Below are 21,031 nucleotides of genomic sequence, written 5' to 3' on the forward strand. Positions count from 1 at the left end.
TTAAAAATTATGTTCTGTATAGTATTAATATGTGTAGCGTGAATGAAATCAGATGCATTATATTTGTAATATTGTCATTGTTGTGAACTACAGCAAAAGTTGCATTGCTTTACTACCATTCATGTCTTGTTTTCCACCTATTTTATGTTGCATTTCACTGTATAAAAAGTGAAATTGAGTCTGTGAGGGATTAAAGTACCTCCCTACAATCTTTCAGCAAACTTTTGAAAGCTAATGTGATGGTTTTTTTTTGTTGTTGTTGATTTAATAGTCAACACCCAGATACACAACGACGATGTGGGGTTTTTACAGTTAATCTATAATAACCATACATATATATTGTGTCGTTAGACTTTCACATTTTTAGTAGGTCTACTGATTATTTTCTTATCGAAATGTTTAGCAAAATTGTTATTATATTTTTGTTCATATCGCCCACTCTTACTGTGTACCCTGATTTAAGTTTATCGGAAACATGTTGAAGTATTGCATCCACAAAAATGTAATCAATCTTAGTTCTACACACACAGACACATACGATTGAACATTTAAAGAGGTTTGTCTCTGATGCAGGATGATTCTGATTCTGAGATGTTTGACGAGGAATCGGAGTTCTCAGAGCTTCTGAGTGATCTGGAACATGTGAGGATACCAGAGTCCTCTAGAACCGTATGATATTTTGTAGAAACCAAGGTTTTACTCAGCCTGCAGTAAAACCAATGTCCCATGTCTTAGAAGCAGTTGTCATAAGCATAGCTTCAGCATATATGTCAATATGTGCCAGTAGGCTAAATTCTGGCATTTCGTTTAAGCATCTTGCTTAGATGAACGTACAATTTCAAAGGAGGCATGGAGGTAAATGATTCTGTTTGTGAATGTAGTTCCAGATTGCTGGTAGTTCAAGTACTGGCTTCGCAGTCTTTATGTGCTTTTGAAATGGAGTGGAGAAATGTTAACACGTATGATGTTTTGTCTGTTTATTGTGTGTCATGTATAAACTTCATTAGTGCTGGGTTACTCTGCAAAGAAATTTGCTATAGTGTGTTTTGCTTTCTGTGATTAGAGAATGACGAAGCATGGAAAAATTGTGGCAAATGCACACCGGAATGTGTATATAATGAAGAAAAGAACTATTTCTAATCACTATGGGCTATTATTATAGCCCATTTTTAGGGCTTTCTCACATGTGCTTTCTCCCTTAGTTTGATTCATTTAGACATATCAGAACAGAGTAAATGTGCTTACATCACCTGATCGAATCTTGGCCCAATTGAAAACTCTGGGGTGGTTGCATCTGGTGAAAAAGCAGTATGACCCAACAAACCAAACTGTATTGTAATGCAAAATGTTATTAAAAAAGATAAAGAGGTAGTTTGTTGTTTTCCACTGCAAAAAGACACTGCTGCTTTGAAGTAACATTTCCCACATACTGCCCACCTCTATTCATTATTGTTCATTTCTATATTTACTTTTCAACGATCTTATACTGAATGGACACCACAACTGTATCCCTGCTGACACAGTAGTTTTAAATTTAAATGATTGTGTCTGTGACTTAGTGTCTGTTTCTGAGGGCATGATGGGAACAGTCGGGTTCAGTATATAAAGGGCATGGCTTTGTGAATTGTTTTGTTATTGGCTGATTTGATGCTTGCCTTTCAGTTACAGGAAATGCAATAAGTCAGCCTCTGATTAGTCAGCATGATTGACGTGTGTCTGCTGATGAACTGTTGATGAATGTGCTGTTTCCTGCCCATGCTGACTCACTTTTTGTTCTCATCCCATCACTCTCTCTTTGCTCTAATCTTTCTCTTTCTCATACTGCTCACTGTGAATTCTTCTGTCCTTTCCTTTTCTGCTCAAACTCTTGATCCTTTTCTTTTATTGCACTCTTGTAGCTGCAGCCTGCAGGTGGAGCTTGTTTTGCATCCACCTCTACCTCGGCCCTGAGATCCTCAACTGTTTCCACTGAACATGCTGGTGACATCCATCTGACCATGCCCAATGTATCTGGCCCTGCCTACTATGAGAAGACCCTCTCCCCACCTTACCAACCTCAAGCTGCTCATCAGAGCCCAGAGGCGGCCCAAGGAGAAAAGCAGTTATTGAGCATGGGGAAGAGGAAACACCCCTCTCCAGAGAGCATGAAACCGACACCACACGCTCAACCGGCTAGTGACTGGGATGAGTATAAAGGGCACAATGAGGCTCTGGTGACCCCTCAAGACCCTTCAGTAACAGATGGAGAGCACAAGTCAAAGGCAGCCATGTCAGGTAAAGAATATAGATATAGGTGATGTGTTTTTTTAAGTGGCACATCTTCTCATACGTTTCTGTACTTCAAGGTATTGTTATTTAACTCTTATCTTTCCTAGTTAATATTATGGCAAGATGCTCAGTGTAAGAACAGTGCACAGACACTGATATATAGTTAGACACATACAGTGAAACATGTACAGGTTGGTGACCCATCACCCAATAGATTCTATTTTTAGGGGAAATGAATGGACGTCTATATATATATATATATATATATATATATGTATATAGACGTCCATCAATTTCCCCTAAAAATAGAATATATATACAGTACAGACCAAAAGTTTGGAAACATTACTATTTTTAATGTTTTTGAAAGAAGTTTCTTCTTTTCATCAAGCCTGCATTTATTTGATCAAAAATACAGAAAAAACAGTAATATTGTGAAATATTATTACAACTTAAAATAATAGTTTTCTATTTGAATATACTTTAAAAAAATAATTTATTCCTGTGATGCAAAGCTGAATTTTCAGCATCATTACTCCAGCCTTCACTGTCACATGTAACATCCAGTCTATCACATGATCATTTAGAAATCATTCTAATATTCTGATTTATTATGTGTTGGAAACAGTTCTGCTGTCTAATATATTTGATGAATAAAAGGTTAAAAAGAACTGCATTTATTAAAAAAAAAAAGAAAAAAAAAAGTCTAATATATATTCTAATAATATATTTTTTTAACTATCACTTTTAATCAATTTAACACATCCTTGCTGAATAAAAGTATTGATTTTATTTAAAAAGAAGAAAAAAAAAAATTACTAACCCCAAATTACTGACCAGTAGTGTATATTGTTATTACAAAATATTTATATTTTAAAAACATAGCTACCTTTTTTTTTTTTACTTTTTATTCATCAAAGTATCCTAAAAAAGTATCACATGTTCTGAAAAAATATTAAGCAGAACTATTAAGAAAATATTAAACTGTTTCCAACTTTGATAATGAATCATCATATTAGAATGATTTCTAAAGGATCATGTGATAATGATCCTAAAAATTCAGCTTTGCATCACAGAAATAAATGATAATTTAAAGTATAATAAATTTAAAAACAATTATTTTAAATTGTAATAATATATCACAATATTAAATTTTTTTCTGTATTTTTGATCAAATAAATGCAGGCTTGATGAGCAGAAGAAACTTCTTTCAAAAACATTAAAAACAGTAATGTTTCCAAACTTTTGGTCTGTACTGTATGTGTGTGTGTGTGTGTGTATATATATATATATATATATATATATATATATATATATATATATATATATATATATATATATATTATAATATTATTATTATTAATTATTTCCTCCTTTAGACTTATATAAATTACTGTGCCCATGATGTGCATCTTACAATTCAAACAGTCATATACTGTTTTATCAAGGATGGCTTGTTATGAAGGTTTCCTGCAGTGTCTGCTGTACATGTGGTCTGTGCTGATGTGCGTCAGTTCTGTAGAGTCTTCCTGTTTGGTGTCTGTCATTCAGGCTGGTGGTTTTAAACTTTTCCTTATTTGAAAAGACAGAAAGATGTCTGTCTAAGCCACATGGCCACAGCATGAGCAACAAAGCTTCCTTTTATGCTTAGAAACTGACAGCCATTTCCTGTGTTACATTTTCATCAGTTTTACTATGTGTGTATTCACATGCTCAAGTGAGCATCAACTCATGACAGGACGGAGTGTGTGTGAGAGTTTGGCTTTGTTTGTATGTGTCTGGTGGCTCCGCCTGTCAGTGAGCTGTTATTGATTGAATCACTGGGGCTGCTCTAACCCTTTCCTGTATCTGTGTTTAACAGATCTTCCTGTTCACACAGCCACAGTACGTGCAGCAGCAGCTGTATCGCAGGGCTCATCCTCTTTACGGAGCAGCTCTCTCGCACCGCACACACACACAGAGTCTACTGGATACCTCTCAGAGGACAACAGGAGAGAAGACGAGCAGGAGACTGACTTTAAAACAGAGGAGGGAGACAAGTTCTCAGACATCATGTTTGCCCGACAGATGTCCATCAAAGAGAGGTGCGTGTATGAAAGCATTAAATATCCAAAATGACATCTTTTGAATAGTTTGTTAATTTTATGATGTGGTGATATGGAAAAGAAAAAAAGTCAGCATAATGCAATATGTGTTTTCTCTTGCATAGGTCAATGTATACATATAGATGTATATTAAAATCTGATACCTTTCTATCTCTATAAAGCAGGACATTGTAAATTGTGTAAAACAAAGCTGCCTTAGTCTTTTTTGTGTGTGTGTTCCACTTTGACTATTTGGGGAAAGTGGGTTGCATTGTGTATTCTGAATATATATGTCAGTTCAATTCTATTTAGAATGAGATCTAGGAGAAAAATGACATTAGAAATGGAAACATCAGATGCTCCAAGTCTTTACACAACATTTTTGACTATAAAATAGGTCATTGTCGATAGTAATGATGCTGTTGTAATGTCTTCGTGCCATGTGACTGCCTCCTTGTGTTGTGGTTTGACAGCAAGCACACAGATGGAGGAGGACAGATATTAGAAGAAAAAATAAATCATATTCCAGTTCCATGTAACAGTATATTGTGTATAACTCTGTATAGTTTGGTTTTAGTTTTGTAAGAGCTGTACTATTGTGTCCGGTTTAAGATCAAAGTATTGTGTAAGTGATGGGCAACTGTCTGTTGCCATAGAAAGCAAGCTGATGCAAGCTATTAAAATTGATTAATGACAAAATGAAAACCACTCATATGGAAGATTCCTGTTTGTTGTTGTTTTTTAACTTTTCCACAGAGATAAATTAATTTGCAGAAGAAATTTCTGTTTGTCATGAATGTTTAGTTACACAATCCCAGTCAAAAGTTTCAACACACCTATTTGTTCTTCAATAAACCCCTTTTTGTGTGTGTGTGTGTGTGTGTGTTTGTGTATATATATATATATATATATATATATATATATATATATATATATATATATATATATATATATATATATATATATATATATATATATTCTGGATTGCTTTTCAACAGTGTTGAAGGAGTTCCCAAGCATGCTTGGCTCCTGTCAGCTGCTTCACTATCTGTTCCTTCTCATCCAATAGATGTTTTTGTCAAGAAATAAGTCTACACAATTATTAATTAGTAAATGCATCTACAAAATTAATTTCAGGCATTTAAGTGTATATGAGATTTTTAGATCTTTTCAAGAATTGATGATGACCCATCATTGTGTCTCGCAGGCTGGCTCTGTTGAAGAAGAGTGGAGAGGAAGACTGGAAGAACAGGATAAATAAAAAACAGGATGTGGTGAAGGTTGCTGTGTCTGAAAGACACGCCCAGCTATGGGAAGTGGAGCAAAGCTTCAAGAAGAAGGTAACCTCTGAACCCTGAACTGTCTCAGCTCAGGTCATAGGTATATTGTAACATCTTGTATTATCAATTCCAGTTGATGAAGAGCAAATATCATACAACTCGTTTATTTTGTGGTTTAGTAGATTAGTTTGCATTTGTTGCATAGTCCAGCATTTCAGTTTAGAATTGGCTTTTGTGCAGTTGAGTAACTCTAAACAGAGAAGGGTTTGTGCTAGTCATTGTTTTCTTATCTTGTATCATTTCACTTTATTCTGTCCTTTCTGATAGCATGGTTTGTGGTGTGCACGGGTCACTTTTAAGTTGTTTTTCAAATTTAATTTAATTTGCTTCTGTGTGAAACTCTAGTTCTAATCTGCACACAATCTCTATAGCAAACAAGTTTGCTCAGAGCTAGCTAATTTATTTACTTTTAAATAGTGTAGTCTGATTGTTAATGATGTTTAGAAATCATAAAATTAGAGGTATTTATGCACTCTCAATATATTGTGACTGGAAAAAAAGGGCTGGTAGAGATCACGTGGTCATCATGAACGTGTAAAAATTTTTCTAGTAAAGAGTTCTGGATTATTTGTATGTTTGATACAGTATGTGTTCTTAACCTGCATAATCTCTGTCTTTCTGCTAGTCCACTACTCTAATGCATGTTTTTTTTTTATTATTATAATAAAAAATGTTTCAAAACTTTGCATGCTTGATGATAATTCTCTACAACGGTGGGGGATGTGGTGAGGTTTTGCATGCCTTTCTCTGTTTGGATTTATTCTCTAGATTATTTACTTCACACAGGGTTTTGATATCTTCAGGTTGCATTAATTCCGTAATGTGATTTACTTATAAAATCACTTATTACTAAATTCAGCATAGGAGATTAGCTATCATTAGAGCAAATACTTAGCTGAAGATCTGGCAGATCAGATTCAACAATAACAATTTATTTACAAGATCTTCTTTCATCAGCATGAAAGTCTTCCTGTGATCTTGTGGTGATGTACTGTATGCAGATAGTCTCAAATCACTTAGTCTATTTAACCCTTTCCTTTCTCACAAGAAACTGCAAGCTCGTATTCAGATCTGCCTCCATTCAATCAAACGCTTCACTTAGATGTACATGTAAATATGGGAGAAAATATTCAGTTGTATTCGTTTTCATTGTGACTTTAATACTTGTAGACCAAAATATGGTACTACAGTTTTTCTTGCTGATTTAACAAATAGGTTAACTTATAATATGAGTAGCATTTTAATAATATTGAGAATCTCAATCCGAGTTACTTTATTATTAGAAATAAATCAGGTAGAATCATCAGACTGCATAATAAACATGTTTATTCTTTACAGTAACCAGATTAAAGGTTTAATTCAGTATCCAAACTTTTAGTAGGGGATAATTTCTCCCCTGTTCATTTACCCCTTTTTGTAGGATGATGGGATGATGATTGATGACTTTGCAGTGTCTGATCAACTTTGGGTAAGGCTGTTAGCCACTGTGCTAACAAGCTTAGCATGGGTATAGCCAGTGTGCAAAGGGGTTATGGTTTCGTTTTTGTGTTTAATCCTTTAATCACGTTGATGTCAGTGTGCTGTCATGGTGTTTCCGATCTTGTTGTCAATTCAGGATTACCCAGTTGCTTGTGGTGGTGATTGTATTTGCTTGTTCCTCTCACATTGCTACCATGGTGATGTTATGTGTTCTACAATGTCAAAGTTTATTTTATATTTTATTTTAACAGCCATTGTGGTGGCTTTGTCATTTTACCCAATGGTGGCTTCACGGTTACAGTGTGGTATTAATCGCTTTGTTCAACCACTCTTATAGACAAGCTAACTGAAAGCTTATAGCCTAAGTCATACATTTTACACAGTGATGGTATCCATTAGGGTTTCTCTTGAAACTGCTTGATTGACAGCATAGTTGGAGAATGATTTCAGCATCATTAGTTTCAAGGTGGTTGTACAAGGATGATGATTGTGTGTTGTATTTTAGATTTGACCATAGCATTGTACAAAATTACTTTGTCTTGTCATGTGGTTATTTAGAGGTGACATTTTGTCTAAGACTAGACCAGTGTCACCTGCCTGCTGCCTGTCCCTTGGACTTCCTCTTCATTCCCTCCTGTTTTTTTCATGTGTCTCTCCATCTTTTGTCTTGCTTCCCCTCTCTGTACTGTCTGTAGGATCCTGTCTTTTCCTCCTCCTTTTCGTGTGCCTCTGAACCACTGGATCAAATAGCAATCCTTCCCAAGGTGAGCAAAAACACCCAATGTAAACTATCCTTCTCATTCCACCCTCTGATACTGACAGCTGCCCTCTTTTGACCACTAATATATTTTTCCCCATTTTTGCTTTCTGCCTCATACTAAATCCTTTTAAATTTATGGTTAAAAAAACATGTCAGACCAGACAAAGTCCATCTTACAAAATACAGGGTCAGTGTTTCAGGGATGGCAGTTCACTGTCTGTATATTTTACCTGTGTTATACTTACATGTATCAAAGTTATGTACATAAATGGTAACAAAACAAAAAGATATATATATATATATATATAAACATCTGGCTTCAGGGAACATCCTTTTACTTTGTTTTTAGTTTATAAGAGTACACATACTTTTTTTTTACTTAAAGGTAAACAATTGTTACTATTGTAACTCATTTATATTCTGTACAGTGTAACAGTGCACAACATATGTACAAGTATTTCTTGAAGTCTAAGAAATTAGCTCCTTGTATTTATTGGATTAATTTGAATGGCACTCTCAGTTCTTTTCTTCTTGACAGATTCTTGTCTTCTACTAATTAACTCTTAAACTCTTGATCTTTAACGTTGTGTCTTTTTTATATACATTTTATATACTTGACTAATGCTTAAACCTTTAGGCCTGTATAAATCTTTCTACCATCTTCATTATCTTGCCCAACTGGATACATACATGCCTATATAATTCTGTTTGACTTCAAGACCAAACATGGAGTAGCAGGTCAGCGATGCAGTGAAGAATCACCCTCCTATGTCTATTCATAGGAGCTTCTTTAGTCTAGAATGCATCCTCTCACCTTTTATCCTTTCTTTCCATTCTTTTCTCATCCCTCATTCCTCCCATCTGTCTTCCTGCTCTTCCCTCTGTGTGAAGGCTACCCCCCTGCCCGTGCAGGTGGATGAGCGTCACCCCTGGAGACGGAAGGTGCCTCTCACCCACAAACACACATCCACTATTCCTCCATAACACAACAATAAGACTTGTTGTAATGTATGTAAACATATGTATGTTAAGTGTTTTTGTCTTGTATTTGGTGTCTTTTTTGGAGTAAATAACTAGCTAGTTTGACTACATATGAATATTCTGTATATTTTAGATGCTTTCAGTTTGGTTTGTTTCCAGGTTAATGTTAGGAAAACAGTGGCTAAGTGTGTATACTGAAAGCTCCTTTCACAATTTTATTTGAGTTGCTTTCTTGGCTTAATCTTTTGAGATGTGTTGATTCTCTCACTACTTTTGTAAAAATAATGTTTATCAACAAAGCATCACTTTTAGATTAAAAATATATTTAAATTAAAGTGTGAGAACATGGTTCACCCTGACATTGATGTAAATGCTTATTTATTTTCTTATTTGTCATCTCAGAGGATGGGAAATGAGGTGGAGGAGAGTCAGCAGATTGAGCGAACCGAGATATCTATTCAGGAACGCTTGCAGCTCATCACCGCACAAGAGGATGCCTGGAAGGTCAAAGGTTACGGAGCATTCAATGACTCCACTCAGTTTACAGTGGCTGGACGTATGGTTAAAAAAGGTAATTGAAAAATGCACATATTGCTTCACAGCAGTGACACAAATTGAGACTTTTTAATGTATTTTTGCACTAGGTGGTAATATAGTTTTGATGCACATAGTTTTGTAACATTGTGTTTTCTCCAAACCAGGTCTGGCAGCCCCTTCTGTTCTCACAAATCCAGTGCTGTCCCCTGTGTCCTCTAAAAACAAGAATGCCTCCCATACCATCTCAAAGCCACATGAAGGTGAGAAGCTCATATTCAAGTCTAGCTTGTATAATTTCCTGGTCCCTCTACCCTTTTTTCCTTTGTATTTTCTGTTCTTTTTCTACAGTAACTGTTATATATTTTTTATATGTCATATATGCGTATATATAGTTATAATCACTGCTGTATTTTCTTAAGCAGAGATAGAAGTAAGACAGGACATGAAGCTGGAGTCAGACAAGAAACTGGAAAAGTTGGAGTCATTCCTTGGTCGGCTCAATAATAAAGGTGAGTGTGATAAGAAAATATGTAATGAACTTTAAAGATGTTACATTTTCTCCGATATCAACTTTATTTAGTTTATTCTTAATGTTTTTATACATTTCTTAGTTTCAGGACTTCAAGAATCCACGATTGCAGTCACAGAGAAGTCTGTTAAAGAGGTCATGACTGTGGATGATGAGATCTTCAATAAGTTTTATAGACACACAGAGGATATGGCCAAGATCACTAGCGGGGTGGAAATCAATGAGGATTTTGATGCCATTTTTGGAGTGCAGTTGCCCAGGTAAAGCCAAAAGAAACATTGTGGAGCAATTGTGGAGCTATAAGTGGATGTTGAAGTCGTCCCTATACAAACAGCCATATTTTTGTTTTAGAATATTAATTTGTTCATTTATAGCTTGACAAATAATTATAATTTTTTTTTAGGTTGACTTCAGACATGGTGCAGCACAAGCGTGCAGTACGGCCAACAAGAAACGTTCAGTCATCCAAAAACCCTCTGAAAAAGCTGGCCGTTCGGGAGGACATCAGACATGAGTACACAGAACAGAGACTGAATATCGGCCTTCTGGAGAGCAAGCGGATGAAACAGGAAAAGAGTGAGGGATTGAAGGCTGTAGAATTGGACTACTCAGTTTATGATCCCATTTCTTTTAAATATGCACAATTATATTAGCAATATCACATTAGTAGAAGTGAGATATGGCTGCATATAGGCTTTGATCTATCCTTTCATCTGTTAGGGGTGATTTTTGATGACAGCACAGTTAGATGCATTTGTTGGCTGCATACAAGCTTTTTTAAAGAAAAAATAACTTCCTTGCACAAAACTGCACTTTAGTATTTTTCAGTTGTAAAGTCTTTTCTGCTGACTCGTAAAAACATTCTCTTGCGGAACGATGCAACTAAAATCACCATCACGAACACAGACACACAGTTTCCTAATACTAAATACTACTATTATTTATTTAAAATATTATTTATTGAATAATATTTAATAAACAAAAACAACAGCCATCATAAAAGTTGCTAGGCAATGTGGTCAAAAGTACAAAGGCAGCGCTCTGATATAAAGCATTGAAAGTACATAAACATGATGAGATTTTGTCAAAACTATTTGCTATGGAATCAATAATAGCTTAAAGAGACCAAAGACTACCCGTTAGATTTGCCCAAAACAAAATATATCTTGTTTAATCACTATAGATACATCAGAGCCAGCAGTAAATTCCAGAAAATCTTTGACCGAGGTGAGGTGCTCTCTCCACGGGTTTATGAGCACTGGATGACTGCTGGCGCCCTGGAGCTTACATCTCCAAAGCGTCATAGCAAATTTTCACATTGACACAATCTTTATTAACAAACTGCATATTTGAAGTCCAAACAAGTACAGTACATTTCTCACCTAAAATGCTCTTAAAACTACACTCTTTGACACAAAACTGTATTATTTTTTAAAATTATAGTGGATTTGGGCATCTGCCATGACACTCGCTGTGAGAAATATGGCAACTTCAGCTCGGCAAGCGGAGTGATACAAATGGTGAAATGGCTGTTGCAGTTCTGTTGGACTGTAATATCAACATTCTTACCAGCCAATCAGATTCGAGGACCAGAAAGAACTGTTGTATAAAAATAGTTATGGTGTTGGAATTTCAGCCAATATGCATTTTTTTAACTAGACCTCTTTTTCTATAACAAAAACCAATTCTGCACAAGGATTTATGTGATTCCAAGGATAGTGTAGAGCAATACAATGAAACACAGTTTTGAGTTACTCTCTTTTAAAAGTTAGGAGTTCATGCTCTTGTTGTCGGTCTCTGTTCCTCTCTTTCTTAGTGAATAAGAACAGCGGTTTCTCTGAGGTCGCTCTTGCTGGATTGGCCAGTAAGGAAAACTTCGGCAGTGTGAGTCTGCGAAGTGTGAATGCATCTGAGCAGAGTTCCAACAACAGTGCCATGCCCTATAAAAAACTCATGCTCATTCAAGTCAAAGGTGAGTGACAATGACAACAGCTGTTTGTGATGCACAAAATTTCAGCTCAGTGACAGGATAGAGGGCTCCTTTTACAGATGGCTCTGCTGATTAACATCATCTGTTCTGACCTTGTTTGGGCACAGCTTTATTCACAACAGTGTTTCATGTAAAGATTAATGGTCTCTGATTAGCAGCTAGCCATATAGGGTATGCTCTATCTGTGTGTTTCTGTAGAGACCGCACTTATTTGGCAGTGAGACAGCCATTAAAGGTGCTGTTTACTTAAATGTAGGAGGGAGAAGCCATCTTGCATGAGACCTGCTGCTTTTGTTATGGGGACAGCTGTCCTTTGGACACCAATTCCTCATAAGGCATCCCTCTCAATCTAAACCATATGTGCATGTTCCCAAAAGAGCATTCTATCCTTAATAAAAACAGAGAGAAAGAAACCAGATAGGCAGTTCAACAACAACATATTATGGCCAACTGTAGTAATGTTTTGTTTGAAGGGAAGTTTATGCTGATTTTAACAGTTTTCAGTACACATTTTATAAAAGTAAACTATAACATTTCATTATGTATTATATCATAACATTAGGTGTCTTGAGTTTAAAATTCAACCAAGATTAAGCAGTACAGTCAAGGCAAATCACTTGGAGTGTTTGCGCCTGACACCAGAGGGTTCAGCATGTGACTCACATTGATAGTGTCCCAATTTCTCTGTGCGTTTTAATCAGGTCGACGGCATGTCCAGACCAGACTGGTTGAGCCCAGAGCTTCCTCCTTGAACAGTGGTGACTGCTTCCTTATGATCACACCTCATTATTGCTTCATCTGGATTGGAGAATTTGCAAATGTTATTGAGAAGGCCAAAGTGAGTGTGTCCTGATACGTACCAACAAATGCGCATCACGCTATCAAGCTTTAGCATTGTTTAATATCCAGCTGTAAACAGTGTTGTTATTGTTAATTAAAACTAATAAAATGAAAGCTTAAATAAAATAAAATATAAAAATATGTATTAAAGTTCTTAAACTTATTTCAGTTAGTTGTCAAGGCAAGATTTACATTTTGGACTAAATTTAAGTTAAAAACCTAATAAAATGAAAAAACAACAATTAAAATGGAAAAGAAAAATGGAAAATAAAAGCTAATTAAGAATTTTAATAAACACTAATAGTATATAAATAATACTGAAATAACCCTGGATGTTTAGTGCAAGATGTCAGTATTAGTGACTCGTATACGTAAGATGTTTTTTTGGGTCTCAAGATTTTGTTGCTGTTTAGTCTGTCATATCCTGTAGCCGTGGTGTTTTCAGTACTATTCATATGTTGGTGAGTCCCCCACGTGCAGGAAGTAAACAGAATTACCCACAAAGGAAATGTCATACTGTTGCACAAGAAGCAGGAGGTGAATTGTAAAAGCTCCTGTGCCTCTCTTACAAATTAGTCGCAGCCTCAAGTGTCTTATATTGTTGGAATCCTTGGCTCACAACGGACAAAACTCAGATTTGTGGGTATTGGTTTTTTTTTTTTTTTTTAAACTGCTTTTGTGAACTAGTCCTAGTTTTTTCACCCGATCGGAACCAAACCAGTGTAGAAAGATTCTCATGAGAGTGAATGTCAATAATTATTACAAAAATTATTACCCACCGACTTTTGACTCAGTCACAACGGGAAGCTAAAACATTCACAAGGGGCAGAGCTGCTTCTACTAAAATGCCTATTAACTCTTGAATGAAAAAAAAAATACTTTCACTAAACTGGGAACACATATGAAAGAGCTGAAAACTGAGCTGACAGTGAAAAAAGAAAAACAAGTTTGGACATATATAACAGGGAAAACCAAACGACAGGTAACAAACTAGGAAATAAATACAAACATAAAACCTATGACACTTAAAACCAAGTGTCTATGAGGACATCAAAAAACGTAGCCGCACTTGGCCAATGAATTTTGAGCATCTATTAGCCAAGGTTAACTAGTTTTTTCACTCAGCCTTGTTATAAGCACTGTAGCATGATTCTCTGAACTCCCTAAATCAATAATTATCAAAAAATAAAAAATACATTTAACTTTACCCTTGGGTTGCTATAATTGGTTTGTTTAGTAAAGACACATGTCCAAATATAACCCAAAAACCTATAATTCCTAAATGAAAACTTCACCAAACTTGGTGAGCACATGCGACAGATGATTCTAAACAAGCATGCAAAGTTTTAGTTAAAGCTATAAAAGTCATAAATGGTAATAAGCATCATATTTCTATGGTAAATTACCTGTAATTGACAAAAATAGTATTTTAATCACTGATTTAGCTGCCTACAGGCTTGTTAAATAAAATAGTTTTTCCTTATGTGCTTAAATGTCTTAAAGTGTTTGAACTCTGATTATATTATGATTATAATATACTATATTCATTCATGCAGGCCGCAGAGTTAGCTACGTTCATTCAGACCAAGCATGACCTGGGATGCAGAGCCTCGTATGTGCAGACCATTGAGGAAGGTGCCAACACTCACACTCATGCTGCCAAAGAGTTTTGGAAGATTCTTGGTGGCCAAGCCAGTTATCAAGGTAAACGAATCTGTAATTCCTTCTGCTTAAGGAAGAGTGTTTGAGCTTCTGTTTTTTTTTTGTGTGTGCACAAGCATAAGGCATGCTGATGTTAGAGCAGTTTAATGACCTTTACTTACCACAGTCCCTGTTAATATGGCCCTCTCTACCCTACAGCTGCAGGCACTCCAGAACAAGATGAGTTTTATGAGAGTGCGGTCGTAGAAACCAACTGTATCTACAAGCTCATGGAGGATAAACTTGTTCCTGAAGATGACTACTGGGGTCGAGTTCCTCGCTGCTCCATGCTTAACCCTAAAGAAGTACTTGGAAATATTATATATTTAATATTAGGGATGGTTTGATGAAATTAAATAAGATTTGTTTTTGATTTGCAATATATTTGATTCATATTATAAGCAGCAGTCTACAAGTTTGCATGCTTGAAGTTGAAAAGTTGATTGCTTGTTTTAGGGTGTATGGTCATATTTGGTACGATTATCTTTTTTAAATATTAGCCTACTCAGGCCAAAACCTGACAATTAAATTAAAATAAATTAAATTCAGTTCAATTGTAAATATACTGTACATCTCTGCTAAACACACTATATTATATAATATGATCTAAAGTATGGCAAATTCAAGTTAAAATCTTTTTTTTTTCTTGTTTAAAATCTAGGTGCTGGTGTTTGATTTTGGTAGCGAGGTCTATGTATGGCATGGTAAGGAGGTGACGCTGGCACAGAGAAAAGTGGCATTTCAGCTGGCAAAGCACTTGTGGAATGGCACCTTTGACTACACCAACTGTGATATTAATCCTCTGGACCCTGGAGAGTGCAATGCACTTATACCCAGGTACAAAAGGGGTCTCCTTATAAAAAATACATCTCACGGTTTAGTTTTGTTCTATTCTTATGAAGTTATATAGAGAAGTTATATACAGATTTGCATAACATTTTATGAAATTAAAACAATTATTGTATTTTCTGAATTGGTTATTCATAGGAAAGGCCAGGGACGACCAGACTGGGCTGTGTTCGGCAGGTTAACCCAGCACAATGAGACTATTCTTTTTAAAGAGAAGTTTTTGGACTGGAGTGACTCCAAGAAATCCACAAAGAATGGTGACTCTCACATTGTAGAAAACAAGGTAGACTAGCCCAAAATAAGTTACTAAATTAGAATCATATACTTCAGAATATATTTAAAATGATCCAGGACATCAAATTTAATTGGTTGGTTTATTTCTTTAGGAGCATCGGGGTGGGGAATGTCGGCCGTACGATGTGTCATTGATGTTGACAACAGTACAGACGCCAATCAAGACCGTTCTTGATGGGGTCAATGTTGGACGAGGTTATGGATTGGTGGAAGGTGACGAGGGGCGTAATTTTGAGATCAGCACATTATCTGTTGAGGTCTGGCACATTCTAGAGTTTGACTACAGGTAGGATGGATCATTTATTGGTTAAGCCTATTAAATTAATGGGGTTTCATATACAAACACTCTCTCTCTTGCTTGTTCTAGTCGTCTACCCAAACAGAGCATCGGGCAGTTCCATGAAGGAGACACATATGTGGTAAAATGGAAGTACATGATCAGTACAGCAGGTGAGTTGTATGTTGGAGGCGTGCAATGGAATGTTGTTTTTTCAACTTAAATATAAAAATAAAAAGTTTCAGCAATTGAAATAAATTAGCAATTTAAGATGGAAACCTTAAATGGGTGCTCTGGGAACTAACTAAAATTTTAAGCACTAAAATTGCTAGCACATTTTACATGTTTAATGTTAATTTAATTTAAATTAAACTCCTCTGCATGGCCTGGTGTTATACCCACTGTGGTCCCATCTTGCAGTCCATCTATATTATTTCATATGAATTCATTTAATTTTGTGAAACCACTGTGAAAACCAAACGTTCTTTGACCATGATCCAAAACTCTGCTTTTTTGTACAGTTGGCAAGAGACTGCATTCAGAACGGATCATCGGTCCAGGGAAGGAGAAATGTTGTTATTTCTTCTGGCAGGGTCGCAACTCCACTGTGAATGAAAAGGGAACCTCAGCACTGATGACTGTAGAGCTGGATGAGGAGAGGGGTGCTCAGGTATTCACTATAGATCATTTTATACTTCAAAACTCATTTTTAGGATGTTCTCACACCTTTACTCCACTGCTGTTTAAAAGATTTTTTTGTTTTGTTTTTGACGAAATCTCTTATGCTCACCAATGCTGTATTTATTTAGATTAAAAATACAGTGAAACGGTAATATTGTTTTTCATACTTTTCATACTTTTCTGTACCTTGACCTTGACAAAACTTATTTGGTAGTCTATTGTAAAGTCACAAGCCTCCTGGTTTTCATCCAAAATATCTTAAATTGTGTTCCGAAGATGAATAAAGCTTTTACAGGTTTGGAACGACATGGGGTAAGTGATTAATGACAAAAAATTTTTTTTAGGGTGGAATATCCCTTTAATATTTTTGACATGTCTTTTAATATAACAGCATTATTTGAAATGAAGTATTTGTAAGAACAAGTCTGTTTAACATGATGCTTGTTATGCAGGTCCAGGTACAGCAGGGAAAAGAGCCTCCATGTTTCTTGCAGTGCTTCAATGGAGGAATGATTGTTCATGCTGGAAAGAGAGAAGAGGAGGAAGAAAATGCACAAAGTAATTTTTTTTGCTAGCTTAACCACATATGGTTGATATTTTACATAATTTTACACCTTGAAAATCATATTTTGAGCAGATTACTGGTTACGGACTTGACTCGATTTCCTTTATTTTTTTTAGATGACTGGCGCTTATACTGTGTGAGAGGAGAGAAACCCATAGAGGGCCATCTGCTAGAGGTTGTGTGCCACTGCAGCAGCTTACGGTCTCGCACCTCTATGATTCTCCTGAACATCCCAAAAGCCAGCATGTACTTGTGGCATGGCTGCAAAGCACAGGTGCACACACGTGACGTGGGTCGTACTGCTGCCAACAAAATTAAAGAGCAGTAAGTCAACTCGCATGCAAACAAACAAATGGCATTTCGCATCAAAAAGGTTGCAGACACCTGAAGTAGACTTTCTGGTCTCCAGGTGTCCTCTGGAGGCGGGGCTTCACAGCAGCAGTAAGGTGTCCATCCAGGAGTGTGATGAGGGAGCTGAACCACAGGGCTTCTGGGAGGCATTGGGAAGAAGAGATCGAAAGGCATATGACTGCATGCTGCAGGGTGAGCCGACAAAGCATGTGTCTGTGTGTTTGCATGCTGACGTGCAGGTGATTTTCAGCATTCCTGAGGGTCCTTAAGAAGTCTTAAATTCAGTATGATCAGTTTAAGGTCATAAAAAGTCTTAAATATATTAAATAGTAAAACAACGGTTTTGAGAAACTGTTAATAAAAAATGAAAATCCTGTCATCTTTTGCTCACCATCAAGTGGAACTATTCACTATTCATTTCACTATCATTTTAAGAGATCTTGCATTTGGAGACAGGAAAGCAGGAATCGTGATACAGCCTAGTGTTATTATTAAACTAAATGCTGCACGTTACAAAAAAAAATGCAGTGCTGTTGTGCATTTTATAGGCTAATGGTTTCAGAGGAGTTAACAATAAATGAACACTGCGCATTTATGCAAAGCCATTGCTTATAATCTATTAGCAATGTCTATTCTATTGTGTTTGTTTTTAATATGTTTTTAATATATATATATATATATATATATATATATATATATATATATATATATATATATATTTTTTTTTTTTTTAATGAGCAGCTGGTAATAGTGATGCATATGCATTACAAAAAAAGAGTCTCAAACATAAAACGTCAAAAACTCTAGCATTATGCATACATTTTTCCTGGCTATTATTGGTACATTGGTTACATAATAAACTGTATCCAATATTCAGTTTATTTGTATCTGTCTTTTAAAAAGAAACTGTTGATTCATGTGTTTTGTCATGTTTCTCAGATCCAGGAAAGTTCAACTTCACTCCCCGGCTGTTTCAGTTAAGCAGCACTTCAGGAGAGTTTGTGGCAGTGGAGTTTGCGTATCCATCTAGGGAACCAAATTTGGTCAACTCGATGCCTTTCCTACAGGAGGATTTGTATACAGCTACTCAGCCAGGTGCTTGACATATTCATGTCCACTAAACACTGTTAAGAGTGCTGTCTGATGTAACTTGTTAACTTGTACTGATAGGAATTCTGGGTGGGTGTCAGATACACTTTAATTAGGCTTTTCTACACTCATTACATGCATAATGCATTAAGGAAATGTTATTCTTCACACTCATTTAAAAATCATGAGATTAGTCTGTGGCAGTGTCATGATGTCTCGACTTGTGTTTGATTGTCTTTTAGCCCTGTTTTTGGTGGATAATCACCATGAAGTGTACCTATGGCAGGGCTGGTGGCCTCAGGACAGTGAGAGCACGGGATCAGCTCGCATACGATGGGACTCTGACAGGAAGTGTGCCATGGAAACAGTACTCCAATATAGCAAAGGTGACTTAAAAAGACACACCAGTCTTTAATGGTGTTAGAAAAGAAACCATATGATATTAATAAAGCATGATATGTTGACTTTCTAGCAGCTCCCCATTTAAACTACTTAGAGGTTGGCAAAAGATAAAGATTTTGATTGAAAATTACTTGTATTGTTAAAAAAGATTTTGGTGCAGTGCAGAGTGCAGAACAACGTAATATAGGAAGGAAATCAGATATATTTGTTTTCATATTAATTCATAATAAAACCTTAAATTAAAGTCTTAGTCCCAAACAAAAATGCATGTTTGAGTTGTCTTAACTATGACACCGAATCATATTTTCATAATACTTTTTAAGAGTTACTCGCTCAGCCAATATTTAAATCCTAAATTAAATCAGTTCATCATATAAAGCGGTCATATAAATTCACAAAACTCGATTCATATGGATTCATTTTATGATGGATATCATGTCACTATAAAAATATCTTAATTTGTGGTTCAAAGATTAACAGAGTGATAGAGGTTGACAAGTATGAATTACTTTCTGAAAAGCAGCTATGAAATGAAAAATTAATTTTTATACATTTGACTTAATATCATTTTGAAATGAATTCCTCTTGAACATAAATGTGCATTTTTTTATAAGCGGCTGTGCTCATGGGGATGCATGTTCAAATCCTAACTGCATTATTTCCCAGTCAAAATGTTTTTGTTTGTTTTTTTGTATAATTTTTATTTTAATATTCTGACAATATTTAAAAAATTATGCAATAACTTCGCTTTGCTTTTGTTTTAATAGAAAAAAATGAGAAAAAATCTCCAAAATCATACCTGATCCATGCAGGACTTGAGCCTCTTACTTTCACTAACATGTTTCCCAGCTGGGAACACAGAGAGGACATCACTGAGATCACAGAGAAGGTGAGAGAGAGAGTTTCATCCACATACCAAGTTTGTGTTATAAGAATATGGTTTAAAGATTGTTGTTTTCTGTGATTTATAGGAGGCGGAAGTATGTGATCAGATCATTTTGGTTGAAGACGTCTTGACTAGACTCTGCAAGACCATGTATCCACTTGCTGATCTTCAAGCCCGTCCACTACCAGAAGGAGTTGACCCTCTACGTCTTGAGATCTACCTTTCAGATGAGGACTTTGAGGTGAGAAAAATCACATTAACAGTGACCTTTCAAAAGATTACTCATAGCATTTAAGTTTCATTAGTTGTGCAAAAAAGCTTAACTTTATAGTTCTGGACGATTTAAAGTATTGTCTGATTTTGAGACATTGGACAGAGATATTACTGAAGTGTTTCTGTTCTGTAACATCTGTCTGCCTGTGTGTGCTCATGTATTCTGTCTTTTTTAAGTACTGTCTACTTTTATTGTGCCTTTTTTACCCTTCATCTATTTCATGTTTCTCCTTCTGCTCCCACTGTCATCTTGAAGCAGCCTCTCTTAACCTGTCTCTACCTGCATCTTTCTGCTTTTCCCCTTTTTGCTGGTGTAGTCTTGCATCTGATGAGGTTAATTTTTCCCTTCACATGCCAGGGTGTAGGGGCTTCTGGGAAGGTGAGTTTTGTTTCATGAGGAACACTGGTGTTTTCTCACTAATGCTGCATCCTCACTGTGTGAACTGCATCACCGTGTGCTTGTGTATCACATGCCATGGCACAAACTGCCTATTATCTAGCAGCGTGTGGGTCACTGTTCACCACTGTTATCTCACTGATTCTCTTGGTCTCACACATGGGGTTGAATTTTTCTTGGTTGTACACTATGGTCCAAAAGTTTGGGGTCATTAATCTTTTTTTTTCTTTCAGTAAAAAATACATTTAATTAAATGTGAGAGTAAATACATTTCTATTTTATTGAAGACTTAATTTTCAAATAACTGCCTTTTTAAACTTTAAACATAAAAAAAATGTATTACAGCTTCCACAAAAGTAAGCAAATTAAACATTTTGAAGAATTTCAGATGTGTTAATAGGAAATGTCTTGAGCACCAAATTAGCATATTTCAAAAGATCATATGACACTAAAGAATT

At 35.8% G+C, this 21,031-nt stretch overlaps 1 protein-coding gene across 8 annotated transcripts in view; it reads left to right on the top strand.

Annotated features, from left to right (window-relative positions):
• LOC132122226 (supervillin-like) overlaps positions 1-21,031 on the top strand; it is a 72,182-nt gene that overhangs the window by 49,444 nt on the left and 1,707 nt on the right. For 5 of the 8 annotated variants that reach the window (XM_059532225.1, XM_059532226.1, XM_059532222.1 and 2 more), the window contains 29 exons: positions 574-642; positions 1,899-2,274; positions 4,130-4,352; positions 5,560-5,692; positions 7,113-7,160; positions 7,867-7,935; positions 8,823-8,873; positions 9,315-9,483; positions 9,614-9,709; positions 9,872-9,958; positions 10,061-10,238; positions 10,382-10,554; positions 11,795-11,950; positions 12,670-12,806; positions 14,365-14,512; positions 14,669-14,814; positions 15,171-15,346; positions 15,497-15,641; positions 15,745-15,938; positions 16,020-16,102; positions 16,451-16,599; positions 17,063-17,168; positions 17,292-17,499; positions 17,585-17,718; positions 18,466-18,621; positions 18,858-19,001; positions 19,785-19,906; positions 19,989-20,144; positions 20,535-20,555. In XM_059532225.1, the coding sequence (XP_059388208.1) occupies positions 574-642; positions 1,899-2,274; positions 4,130-4,352; positions 5,560-5,692; positions 7,113-7,160; positions 7,867-7,935; positions 8,823-8,873; positions 9,315-9,483; positions 9,614-9,709; positions 9,872-9,958; positions 10,061-10,238; positions 10,382-10,554; positions 11,795-11,950; positions 12,670-12,806; positions 14,365-14,512; positions 14,669-14,814; positions 15,171-15,346; positions 15,497-15,641; positions 15,745-15,938; positions 16,020-16,102; positions 16,451-16,599; positions 17,063-17,168; positions 17,292-17,499; positions 17,585-17,718; positions 18,466-18,621; positions 18,858-19,001; positions 19,785-19,906; positions 19,989-20,144; positions 20,535-20,555 (4,053 nt within the window). The remainder of the gene's footprint in view (positions 1-573; positions 643-1,898; positions 2,275-4,129; positions 4,353-5,559; positions 5,693-7,112; positions 7,161-7,866; positions 7,936-8,822; positions 8,874-9,314; positions 9,484-9,613; positions 9,710-9,871; positions 9,959-10,060; positions 10,239-10,381; positions 10,555-11,794; positions 11,951-12,669; positions 12,807-14,364; positions 14,513-14,668; positions 14,815-15,170; positions 15,347-15,496; positions 15,642-15,744; positions 15,939-16,019; positions 16,103-16,450; positions 16,600-17,062; positions 17,169-17,291; positions 17,500-17,584; positions 17,719-18,465; positions 18,622-18,857; positions 19,002-19,784; positions 19,907-19,988; positions 20,145-20,534; positions 20,556-21,031) is intronic. The other 3 variants (XM_059532223.1, XM_059532230.1, XM_059532229.1) reach the window with 3 other exon arrangements.

Source organism: Carassius carassius, chromosome 40 (genome assembly GCF_963082965.1).
Source record: "Carassius carassius chromosome 40, fCarCar2.1, whole genome shotgun sequence".
Taxonomy (NCBI): domain Eukaryota; kingdom Metazoa; phylum Chordata; class Actinopteri; order Cypriniformes; family Cyprinidae; genus Carassius; species Carassius carassius.